The following is a 12,525-nucleotide window of genomic DNA, read 5'->3' on the forward strand; positions in this document are numbered from 1 at the left end:
AGATGTGATAAAAACCATGATGAGGCGTCTCGTAAACAGTCGTCTAAGGATCCTCTACACCCAAGATGACTGAAATACCATGTATCATATTAAAGGGGTACTCCGGTGAAAAACTTTTCAACTGGTGCCAGAAAGTTAAACAGATTTGTAAATTACTTCTATTAAAAAATCTTAATCCTTCCTGTACTTATTAGCTGCTGAACACTACAGAGGAAATTCTTTTCTTTTTGGAACACAGAGCTCTCTGTTGACATCATGAGCACAGTGCTCTCTGCTGACATCTCTGTCCATTTTAAGAACTGTCCAGAGTAGGAGAAAATCCCCATAGATAACATATGCTGCTCTGGACAGTTCCTGAAAGGGACAGAGATGTCAGCAGAGAGCACTGTGGTCATGATGTCAGCAGAGAGCTCTGTGTTCCAAAAAGAAAACCATTTCCTCTGTAGTATTCAGCAGCTAAAAAGTACTGGAAGGATTAAGATTTTTTAATAGAAGTAATTTACAAATCTGTTTAACTTTCTGGCATTTACAAATCTGTTTAAATTATTTTCTTTTTGAAACACAGAACTGTCTGCTGACATCACGGGCACAGTGCTCTCTGCTGACATCTCTGTCCATTTTAGGAACTGTCCAGAGCAGCATATGTTTTCTATGGGGATTTCCTTTTACTCTGGACAGTTCCTAAAATGGACAGAGATGTCAGCAGAGAGCACTGTGCTCATGATGTCAGCAGAGAGCTCTGTGTTTCAAACGGAAGAGAATTTCCACTGTAGTATTCAGCTGCTAATCAGTACAGGAAGGATTAAGATTTTTTAATAGAAGTCATTTACAAATCTGTTTAACTTTCGGGCACCAGTTGATTTAAAAAAAAAAAAGTTTTTCACCGGAGTACCCCTTTAAGAATAAGTATTCTGCCTATACCTAGCGTTACTGACTCACAGAAAAATATTCTTTGTCTTCATGTGTACTTTATGTGTGAAAAAAAATCTGGATTTCCTGCATCTTGTAGAGTAAAAGATCCTTTTGAGGTTACAAAGACTACATTGGTACTTTTAGCAACTAATTTGCAGTTCAGTGCAACTAAAACTTAAAGGGGTACTTACTCTTTTTGGATTTGTAAATGATTTCTATTTAAAAATCTTAATCCTTCCAGTACTTATCAGCTGCTGTATACTACAGAGGAATTTCTTTTCTGTCTGACCACAGGGCTCTCTGCTGACACCTCTGTCCATGTCAGGAAATGCCAGTAAATCCCTACAGCAATCCTTTTCTGCTCTGGACAGTTGCTGACATGGACAGAGGTGTCAGCAGAGAGCCCTGTGGTCAGACAGAAAGGAAATTCAAAAAGAAAAGAAATTCCTGTGGGGCATACAGCAGCTGATAAGTACTGGAAGGATTAAGATTTTTTTTTTAATTAGAAGTCATTTGCAAATCTGTTTAACTTTTTGGCATCAGTTGATTTAAATAAAAACGTTTTCCAGTGGAGTACCCCTTTAAGTCACATGTTGGCGTGACTTGCAACAATGGTACCCCAATGGGAATGGGGTCCCCGGAAATCATGTAGACTTTTCCCTATAGCTCCAGAGTCCTATTATATGGTAATATACGGTATGTTATGCACTGATACATTTTCAGCTCCCAATTTAATAAGGGTCTATTAAATTTACACTCTGAAATTAAAGCCCATAGAGCTCTATAGGATTCCGCACTCCCATTCACACTTCTGAATTTCCGCTTGCAGAATTCCGCTAGCGGAATTCTGCAAGCGGAAATTCAGAAGTGTGAATGGGAGTGCGGAATCTCATAGAAGTCTATGGGCTTTAATTTCAGGCAGAATTCGGCAAGCAGAAATTCTGCTGTGTGAATAGACCCTAAGGGTATGCTCACACGGGGGAATGTTCGTGTGGAGTTCCGCTGCAGTATTCCACACAGACATTCCGCTGCAGCAGAATCCCATTTTTTTTTTCAATTGGATTCTGTTGTACTGTGCATATGGTGAAATTTCCACGGCAGATGTTTCTGCCGTAGAAATCACAATTCTTTCTTCTGCAGAAAGAATAGACTTGTCTCATAGACAGCAATGCATTTCCGAGGGGAAGCCGGATTATTCAAATGTAATATCCACGCATGTTTTCCGTGCGGGCATTCTGGCCTAACAAGGGAAATATGAAAAGTATCTGACAACCCATGATAAAGCTCATATGTTGGACATATACATTGCCATTACTTTCCCAGGCCTTAAAGGGGTACTCCGGTGGAAAACGTATTTTTAAATAAAGTTAGAAATAATTTACAACTTTCTATTTAAAAATCTTAATCCTTCCAGTACTTATCAGCTGCTGTACACTACAGAGGAAGTTGTGTAGTTCTTTCCAGTCTGACCACAGTGTTCTCTGCTGACACCTCTGTCCGTGTCAGGAACTTTCCAGAGCATGAGTATATCCCCATAGCAAACCTCTCCTGCTCTGGACAGTTCCTGACACGGACAGAGGTGTCGGCAGAGAGCACTGTGGTCAGACAGAAAAGAATTACACAACTTCCTCTGGAGCATACAGCATCTGATAAGTACTGGAAGGATTAAGATTTTTTAATAGAAGCATTTTACAAATCTGTTTAAATTTCCGGAGTCAGTTGATATGAAAATAATAATAATAATAATAATAATAATGTTTTCCACCGGAGTACCCCTTTAATACCCTTTAAAGGAATGCCAAACAACATTTATTTTTATTTTTTTACAGGAGGATCTAAATAAAGATACATTGTTGCAAATTGTTCCGCAAGGTTTATCTGTATATTTTATGCAGAAGCCAAGCCTTTCCATGTGGCACTGACTGTATACAGCGATCCTAAAAAAGCTATCCTCATGTAGTAGAAATAATGGGGGAGAACTGACAAGATGTTTTGGAAAATAAAATGGAAACAGAAAAGTTTTCCGCTGCACAGAGATCATAAAAACGGTTTGTTCAAAGGCTAAAACAACAAAAAAAAAATGTGGACTGCACCTTTCTTCTCGTGTAAATCCCTCTACGACCATTAAACACGAAAAAACGAGAATGTCCCTGCTGCTAAATTGGAGTCCAGAGGAGTCGGAGGCAACAGGATCTGAAGATCAAAATTCCAGACATAGCAACGTGAAACCTGCCACTAACTGAGTGCATCCTGTCCCCATCCACCCTCTGCAGGGAAGCCACGGGACAGGGTGGGACTGTAGACGCAGGGAACTATCTCTTTTTTGTGCAGCAGCATTGTTATTACGGTGTTATTGCTGTCGGTGTGACATGTTAATGGTCTCACCGAGCGGTGTACCTGTTCTGGACAGAGGTACTAGTGCAATAGGCTGGACTATTCATTTATAGCCTTTACCCTGACTGTGTATGTATTGTATGCTTTTCTTTAACAGATGTGATTATATACACACACACACACACACACATATACAGTCATGGCCATAAATGTTGGCACCCCTGAAATTTTTCAAGAAAATGAAGTATTTCTCACAGAAAAGCATTGCAGTAACACATGTTTTGCTATACACATGTTTATTACCTTTGTGTGTATTGGAACTAAACCAAAAAAGGAGGGAAAAAAGCAAATTGGACATAATGTCACCAAACTCCAAAAATGGGCTGGACAAAATTATTAGCACCCTTTAAATTTTATATTTGGTTGCACACCCTTTGGAAAAAAATAACTGAAATCAGTGGCTTCCTATAACCATCAATAAGCTTCTTACACCTCTCAGCCGGAATGTTGGATCACTCTTCCTTTGTAAACTGCTCCAGGTCTCTCTTATTGGAAGGCGCCTTTCCCCAACAGCAATGTTAAGATCTCTCCACAGGTGTTCAATGGGATTTAGATCTGGACTCATTGCTGCCACTTCAGAACTCTCCAGCACTTTGTTGCCATCCATTTCTGGGGGCTTTTTGACATATGTTTGGGGTCATTGTCCTGCTGGAAGACCCAAAATCTCGGATGCAAACCCAGCTTTCTGACACTGGGCTGTACAGTGCGACCCAAAATCCATTGGTAATCCTCAGATTTCATGATTGCTTGCACAAATTCAAGGCCCCCAGTGCCAGAGGCAGCAAAACAACCCCAAAACATCATTGACCCTCCACCATATTCCACTGTAGGTACTGTGTTCTTTTCTTTGTAGGCCTCATTCCATTTTTGGTAAACAGTAGAATGATGTGCTTTACCAAAAAGCTCTATCTTGGTCTCATCTGTCTACAAGACATTTTCCCTGAAAGATTTTGGCTCAAAAAGTTAATTTTGGCAAAATGTAGTCTTGCTTTCTTATGTCTCTGTGTCAGCAGTGGGGTCCTCCTGGGTCTCCTGCCATAGCGTTTCATGTCGATGGATAGCTTACGCTGACACTGATGCTCCCTGAGCCTGCAGGGCAGCTTGAATATCTTTGGAACTTGTTTGGGGCTGCTTATTAACCATCTGGACTCTCCTGCTTTGACACCTTTCATCTATTTTTCTCTTCCGTCCACACCCAGGGAGATTAGCTACAGTGCCATGGGTTGCAAACTTCTTGATAATGTTGCGCACTGTGGACAAAGGCAAATCTAGATCTCTGGAGATGGACTTGTAACCTTGAGATTGTTGCTATTATTCCACAATTTTGGTTCTCAAGTCCTCAGACAGTTCTCTTCTCCTCTTTCTGTTGTCCATACTTAGTGTGGCACACACACAGACACACAATGCAAAGACTAAGTGAACTTCTCTCCTTTTTATCTGATTTCAGGTGTGATTTTTATATTGCCCACACCTCTTACTTGCCCCAGGTGAGTTTAAAGGAGCATCACATGCTTGAAACAATCTTATTTTTCCACAATTTTGAAAGGGTGCCAATAATTTTGTTCAGCCCATTTTTGGAGTTTGGTGACATTATGTCCAATTTGCTTTTTTTCCTCCCTTTTTTTTGTTTAGTTCCAATACACATAAAGGGAATAAACAAGTGTATAGCAAAACATGTGTTACTGCAATCCTGTTCTGTGAGAAATACATATATAAAAACACACACACACAAGAAGGTTGACTGCAGCACACCAGCATATTCAGTTGAAGATGTAGCTTTATACCTTATATACAGTGACTATGTTTCACATTTAGGAACATATTTGTTAATTATACAGCATTATTTATTTTATTAATTGATATAGCGCTGCCATACCGTGCTGTGCAGAAATGATCACACGGGACCTGTTAGACTATGTTCACACTACAGAATGTCCACACAGAAACATCTGGCACGGAAATTCTGCCTTGTGCACAGCGCAGCAGAATCCTGTTCAATTTCTGTGCAGAATTCCAAAACGGAAGTCTGCACAGACATTTTGAGGTGTGAACAGGGCCTTAGGGCTCCCAATCTGATCTTACAAACTACCCTGGTTGGATTTGAACACAGTACCTTACAACAGTATTTTCCAGACAGTGTTTCCAGCTACTGCAAAACTATAACTCCCAGCATGCCCGGACAGCCGGAGGCTGTCCGGGCATACTGGGAGTTGTAGTTTTGCAACACAGGAGGCACCCTGGTTGGAAAAAACACAAGCAAGTATCTTATTCTGGGAAAGCTGAAATCTGGGCCGGCTCTGCCAATAGGCAAAATAGGCAGCCGCCTAGAGAGCACTCTTAATGGGGGCGCCACTCTGCCTGCAGCAATAAAGTTAGCCAGCATCCAAAGCACCCGTCCATCCAGCAAAACTTTGTTTGGCCCTTATTCCAAATGTTCATGCTTTCTGTGTGGGACTCGTGGTAGACCAGGCACAGAAGGTGTGTACGTTCAGAAAATGGACCAAACGGAGTAACAATTAGACTCCATTAAAGTGGTCTAGTTCCCGTTTTGACAGCTTGTCTACGTAGAGCCCAATGGAAGTAATGAAATATTAATAACGTTATTCTCTATTCAGATTTCAGATCCAAACAAATACGTCAGATCCATCAAATTATAAGAGTTTGGGCGACTGTTTCAGGAAGATCTATCGCAGTGAAGGGTAAGTGTGCATCTTAAAAATCTTTTATAACAAGATGAAATGTTTCTGGTTTAAAAAAAAATAAAAATGTTTAAAAGACAATGTACTAACTCACAATAATACTTAAAGGGGTACTCCGGTGGAAAACATTTTGTTTTTTTAAATCAACTGGTGCCAGAGAGTTATAAAGATTTGTAAATTTCTTCTATTAAAAAATCTTAATCCTTCCTTAATCCTTATGGTCGCGCCCCCTTCCCATAGACTTTCGTTGAGGGGGCGGACGTGACATCACGAAGGGGTAGGCGTGACGTCACGAGGGGGCGGGCATGACATCACAAGGGGGCGTCCTCGAACACGGAAGCCTGCACACAGCGTTCGGAGTAATAAACTTCCGGACGCTGCGAGCGGAGCTCCGGAAGTCAGGGCAGTGGAGAACCCCTTTAAGCTCTGTAGATTGGCAACCACAAGTGCATTGACCCACGTGATAGGTCCCTAGGACTTTGCACTTTCCTCAAACAAATGCAGCAGTCTCCATAACACCCTGAAATATGGAGCCTGAACAATTTTTGTTTAAATCTCTGGAAATCGGAATTTATTGTAACGAAAACGTTCTTCTGGACACAAGATGGACATCGCCGTCATACAAGATGTTTAGTCTTGCAATTTGACACTTAAATAGCCAGTGCCAGACAAATGCATGTGGATTGCGATGTCGTGGTGTACATTTGGTGTCCAGCTGTCACATATGTGAAGCGGCCTCCATCAGGAACACACGCCTACATGCCGGTTATATAACAAAGTGCCCACATATAAGAGACGATTACTCTTGTACGGCTGTGACAGCAGAATGCCAGGCTGCTCCAAATGACTATAGTTAGGATCACTTAACAAGAGGGAACCCAGAGATTGGTGACCGCACTCAGGATTTTCATGCTTCACCTCAAGTAAATAGGAGCGAAGGTTCCTGGCATCTTCCGGGGCTGTGTTTCCTACATAGTGTCAAGTTGCAAAACCTCTGGACTGAAATAACTAGACTGGTAAGAACACTTTGAGGGAATATCCCACTGACCTTAATGGAGAGGATGCTTGTTCCTATTGTGCATCACCACATGATAAAACACAAGGTAAAACCTACAAAGGATCAAAGTTTCAAACTCTGGGGCAGATTTACTATTACAAATACACCAAATAAAAAATTAAAAAAAAAATTTAAAAAACAGGGACACATGACTTATGCCACATTTTTTTTTATAGCTTTTTTGGCACTATAAGACACTTTGCCGGAATACCCCTTTAAAGGGGGTACTCCTGTGGAAAACTTTTGTTTTTTTAAATCAACTGGTGCCATAAAGTTAAACAGATTTGTAAATGACTTCTAAAAAGAAAAAAATGTATCTTAATCCTTCCAGTACTTATTAGCTGCTGAATACTACAGAAGAAATTATTTTCTTTTTGGAACACAGAGCTCTCTGCTGACATCACGAGCACAGTGCTCTCTGCTGACATCTCTGTCCATTTTAAGAACTTTCCAAAGTAGGAGAAAATACCCATAGCAAACATATGCTGCTCTGGACAGTTCCTAAAATGGACAGAGAGGCTCTCCGGCCTCAATGAAGCTCTATGGCAGAGCTGGAGATTGCCGAATGCAGCGCATCAGCTCTACCATACTGTTATATTGAGGTGGCGTGTCAGCTGCCGCTTTGTGTCCCTTTCCTGCGGACTGCCGGGGCCCTATATGGTAGATGGCGGGGATCCCAGCGGTCAGAACCAACCACCACCCCCACTACCCTGCGGTGCCAGCTCACAAACAGCCGGGTGGTGACCACGGGGCCAGAGTATTGTGACGTCACGACTCCGCCCCGTGTGACGTCACCCCCCCGCTATGCAAGTCTATCCCATAGACTTGTATAGCGGGGGTGGTGGATGACGTCACACAGGGGCAGAGTAATGACGTCACAATACTCTGGCCCCGTGGTCGCCACCCGGCTGTTTGTGAGCTGGCACCGCGGTGTGCAGCTCAAACAGGTGGGTGGCGAATACAAGATTGCGGGTGTCCCCAGCAGCGGGACCCCCGCACTGAGACATCTTATCTCCTATCCTTTGGATAGGGGATAAGATGTCTCAGGGCCGAAGTACCCCTTTAACGGCTCGGCAGCCGCAACAGAATGAATGAAACACTGGTACTATGTACTGCTGTCCTGGCAAAGGTCTGGGGTGAGTGTCCTGTGCTGTTCTGATGTTCGTCGGCTTCGTCCTGGTGAAGGTGACGGAGTCTGCCCGCCGACAGACAGGTCACCCTCGATGGAGATGCCGTTTTTCAGAGTGGTGTCCACAGGTATCTTGTAGGAGCGCGCGCTCTAGTGATGGAAGCAGCTTCTTTTGATGACAGGGTATCTTGCCGGTATTAGTGGTCTTTGGGTATAAGTGAAGCAGATCAGATGCGTTTCGGACCCTCTAGGTCCTTCCTCAGTGATGAGTGGCTTGCAAATGCTTACGATTTATATATGGTGATGTAAGAGTGATTAGCAAAACCTGATGTACCCTGGACATGGGTAGTGGGCTGATGTCAATTTCAAAACCCGGAGTGGATTTCTGTTATATAAGAAATGTATTTTATTTCATGGAACACATTGGATATATATATGATGGATAATGTATTGATAAGTATATATAGACATTGGAGGTTTAAAGAGAGAATAAGAAGTAAAAAAACAAATAAATAAAAAACTATTAAATAAAATAAGAAGAACAATTAGGAAAAGTAGGGTATGTTTCAGTATGTATAAATATGTTGCTCAAATACGATATATAATCTATATTAATGTTATAGTGCAATGAGGTATGGTTGTAAACAGATGAGAAAAAAAATTAGTGATGTATAAAAAAATATTTTTTTTAAGTTTATCAAAAATTTTTTATATAAAAATGGATTACATAAAGTAAAATATATAAAATGTATAAAAAATTTATGTAAACATTATATTTATAATAATAATAAAAGGTGCATATAAAAATGAAAAACAAATTAAAAATGATTAAGAAAGAGAGCCAAAAATCTCCAATTCTGAATTTAGGCCATAAGGTGCCAGTGTCTGAAATTCTAAAATATTGTGACTTTTGATCCGGGACATTTTTGCTATATGGTTGCCACTACGCCAATCTTTTACTGATTGTATGGCCGCAAAAGTCATACAGGTGGGATCTTGATCATGGCATTCTTTAAAATGTGATGATAAGGAATGGTTCATGTAACCGGTTTTTATATTATATATATTTTCGCCAATTCTTGTTTTTAACCTCCTTTTAGTGCGCCAATTTACTGTTTTTGACAAGGACATGTTATTATGTAGATAACAGAAGTGCTGTCGCAGGTAAGTTGATGAGAGTTGGTGGTTGAGGATGTCATTTCTGTCTTCTTTGGGAATTTCGTTGGCAGTTCTTGCATCCTCCGCACCTAAAAAAAAACAAGTAGGGATCGACCCATTATCGGTTTGGCCGATATTATCGGCCTATATTCACTATTTTTGACATTATCGGCATCAGCAATTACCTTGCCGATATGCAGATGATGCCCCGCGACCGCCTCCGCCCCATTGCCTCCCCCATCCCCGGTTTTATAATTACCTGTTCCCGGGGTCCGCGCTACTTCTGGCTCCTACGACGTCCTGCGCTATTGTTGCGCAATGACGAGTGACGTCCTCAATGTGACATCACCGTCAGTGCACACAGTGACAGCTCAGGACGCCGCCGGAGCCAGAAGTAGCGCGGACCCCGGGAACAGGTAATGATAAAACCGGGGATGGGGGAGGCAATGGGGCAGCGGCGGCGGTGGTGGTTGGACTAGGGAGGACCCCAGGACAGGCAGTGGGAGAGTAGCGGGTGGCGGCGGCGGTCTCCGACCCGCAAGAGCCGCTGCAATTCATTGATTTAAAGCACCCGAGGGGGGGGGAATAGCCGATAACTTATACCGGAATATTGCTATAAATTATCGGCTATCTGCCTCAAAGTTCACAGGTTATCGGTATCTGCCCTAAAAAATCAATATCGGTCGATTCCTCTGATGAATATTATATATACAATATATAAAAGATAGATAAGAGAAGTTTGAATTGGTACAGCCGGTGATCTACAGAGAACTCTACAGAACCATTAATCTGACAACCGTCAAAGCAGATATTTGCTTTGTGTAAACCGGTGTTTCCCAAGCTGGGTGCCTCCAGCTGTTGCAAAACTACAATTTCCAGCATGCCCGGACAGCCGAAGGCTGTCCGGGCATGCTGGAAGTTGTTGTTTTGCAACAGCTGGAGGCACCCTGGTTAGAACACACTGGCGTAAGCATCCACAGAACAGGTGCATAACATTAGTTCATGAGAAGAGGCATCTACGTGAGCGCCTTAGGGAGGGAGAGGCCTCTCCAGGATTTTTTTCTGGCTGCAGGAGTTTTAGGGTCCGGTTCGCATTGACAGCCACAGGAAAGTTAAGCTACTCAAGGCAGTCTGTTTATGAAGGGCTGACAGCTTTATGGCTAGCATTAACAGATTGAATGTTTATTGGGGCAAATGTTTGTACGGAGGATTAGCCTCGAAACCTGGGCTCCGGCCTTTAGACATTTGCAAATACTCTCAGGGATCAGATGGTGTTAAAATTTTCCTTTCCCAGTTTCCATCAGCTTGTCCTCTACTTGCCGCCAGTGTTCTCGGCTCTCCCCATCCTTTCAGCCTTTCGATGTCACAGTAAAAAAAATAAAAGCCAATATTTCTTTACTATTTTTTACTATTTTTCACAAGCGCTGTATTTTCCCTATAGCTAAGCCAGCGTCGGCTGTACTGTATGTAGGTGTACAAGGCGGTTCTGGGGCCCCCAGGTGGCTTGGAAACCACATCTCCCTGGTTTACAGCATTATTTTTTAACAGGATCAGCCTATAACCGTACATGACACACAGAGCCTTTTTCCAATACAGTCATTTTCCAGACATTTCAGGCTTGACGTGGCTTTTGCTTATTTATGGTGGATATTCCTGGCTCACCTGTGTTGTGTTCTATCAATATAACACAAATCCTTAAAGGAGATCTGTAGTTCCATATGACTTATCCCCTATGCGAAGGATAGGGGATAAGTTATAGATCGCGGGGGGTCCGAGCGCTGGGGCTGCCCGGGATCTCCTGGACGGGGCCGCAGCAGTATGCTGGAAAGGGGCGTTCCGTCCCCGCATGACGCGGCGGCCGACACGCCCCCTCCATGTACCCCATAGAGCAGTGGTCTTCAACCACTGCCATAGAGATACATGGAGGGGGCGTGTCTGCCGCGGCTTTCTGCTGGGGACGAAACTTTACTTCCTGCAGACTCCCCCGGCCCCGTCCAGGAGATCCCGGGGGGCCTACGCTCGGACCCCCGCAATCTATAACTTATCCCCTATCCTTTGGATAGAGGATAAACTATTTTGCGCTGGAATACTACTTTGAAGGGGTACTCTGGTGAAATCTTTTTTTTTTTTGTTTTTTGTTTTTTTTTAAATCAGCTGGTTCCAGAAAGTTAAACAGATTTGTAAATTACTTCTATTTAAAAATCCTAATCCTTCCAGTACTTATCAGCTGCTGTATGCTCCACAGGAGGTTCTTTTCAAATTTATTTTCTGTCTGACCACATTGCTCTTTACTGCCACCTCTGTCTTTCTCAGGAACTGTCAAGAGCAGGATGAAATCCCCATAGCAAACCTCTCCTGCTCTGGACGGTTCCTGGCATGGACAGAGGTGTCAGCAGAGAGCACCGTGGTCTGACAGAAAAGAAATTTAAAAAGTAAAGAACTTCCTGTGGAGCATACGACATTTATATAGAAGTAATTTACAAATCTGTTAAACTTTCTGGCACCAGTTGATTTAAAAAAAATTGTTTTTCACTGGAGTCCCCCTTTAAAACTTCTATTATGGTTCATTCCTAACCAGCTTCATGTAATAGAATTTCCTATTTTTTCTGTTTTTCACAAACTATTCCTTTTTGTCTCTGTGATTCTGATATAGTGTCCTAGTAAAAATGTATAAAGGGGTTATCCACCATAAGGTGATTCAGTACTTACCTGTCAGAAAGTAATGGACATGCTTAGGAAGGATCCGTGCTTGTCTTGCAGCCAAATGGCTATGTTGTAAGATTACCACAACGCTGCTGCTACCTCTTTGTGAAATGGCTAATTCCTTGTATAAGTTCCCTCCCTCCAAAGACAAGTCCCAGATCCCCTGTTTGGAAACGTGAGGTCACTTTTCCCCCTTCAACACTTCAGACACCTCACCCATTGAAGCACACCTGAGCTGCCTTCCATGCTGTAAACAAAAGACCAGTGTTTTCTAACCAGGGTGCCTCCAGCTGTTGCAGAACTACAATTCCTTGTAGAATGATCTCCCTCCCACCCAGCGATCTCATCACGCATTGAAGCAGACAGGCTCCCTTTAAACATCTGACTAGTGATGTAATGTCTCGGGCCACCCTGCAACCTGGGAAAACCTAAGGCAACACTCTTTTTGTATGCTTTTAAAAATAAACATTGGG

The 12,525-nt window shown here is 42.5% G+C and overlaps 1 protein-coding gene across 8 annotated transcripts in view; it reads left to right on the forward strand.

The window, feature by feature from the left end:
- The window catches only part of SLC25A21 (solute carrier family 25 member 21), a 280,764-nt gene that overhangs the window by 191,453 nt on the left and 76,786 nt on the right, over positions 1-12,525 (forward strand). For 6 of the 8 annotated variants that reach the window (XM_056546239.1, XM_056546245.1, XM_056546240.1 and 3 more), the window contains one exon: positions 5,922-6,005. The exons of 1 other annotated variant lie outside the window; for it this stretch is intronic. In XM_056546239.1, the coding sequence (XP_056402214.1) occupies positions 5,922-6,005 (84 nt within the window). Of the gene's footprint in view, positions 1-5,919; positions 6,006-12,525 lie in introns of all 8 variants that reach the window. One more of the 8 variants, XM_056546244.1, reaches the window with a different exon arrangement.

This window comes from Hyla sarda, chromosome 11 (assembly GCF_029499605.1).
Source record: "Hyla sarda isolate aHylSar1 chromosome 11, aHylSar1.hap1, whole genome shotgun sequence".
In the NCBI taxonomy this organism is placed as follows: domain Eukaryota; kingdom Metazoa; phylum Chordata; class Amphibia; order Anura; family Hylidae; genus Hyla; species Hyla sarda.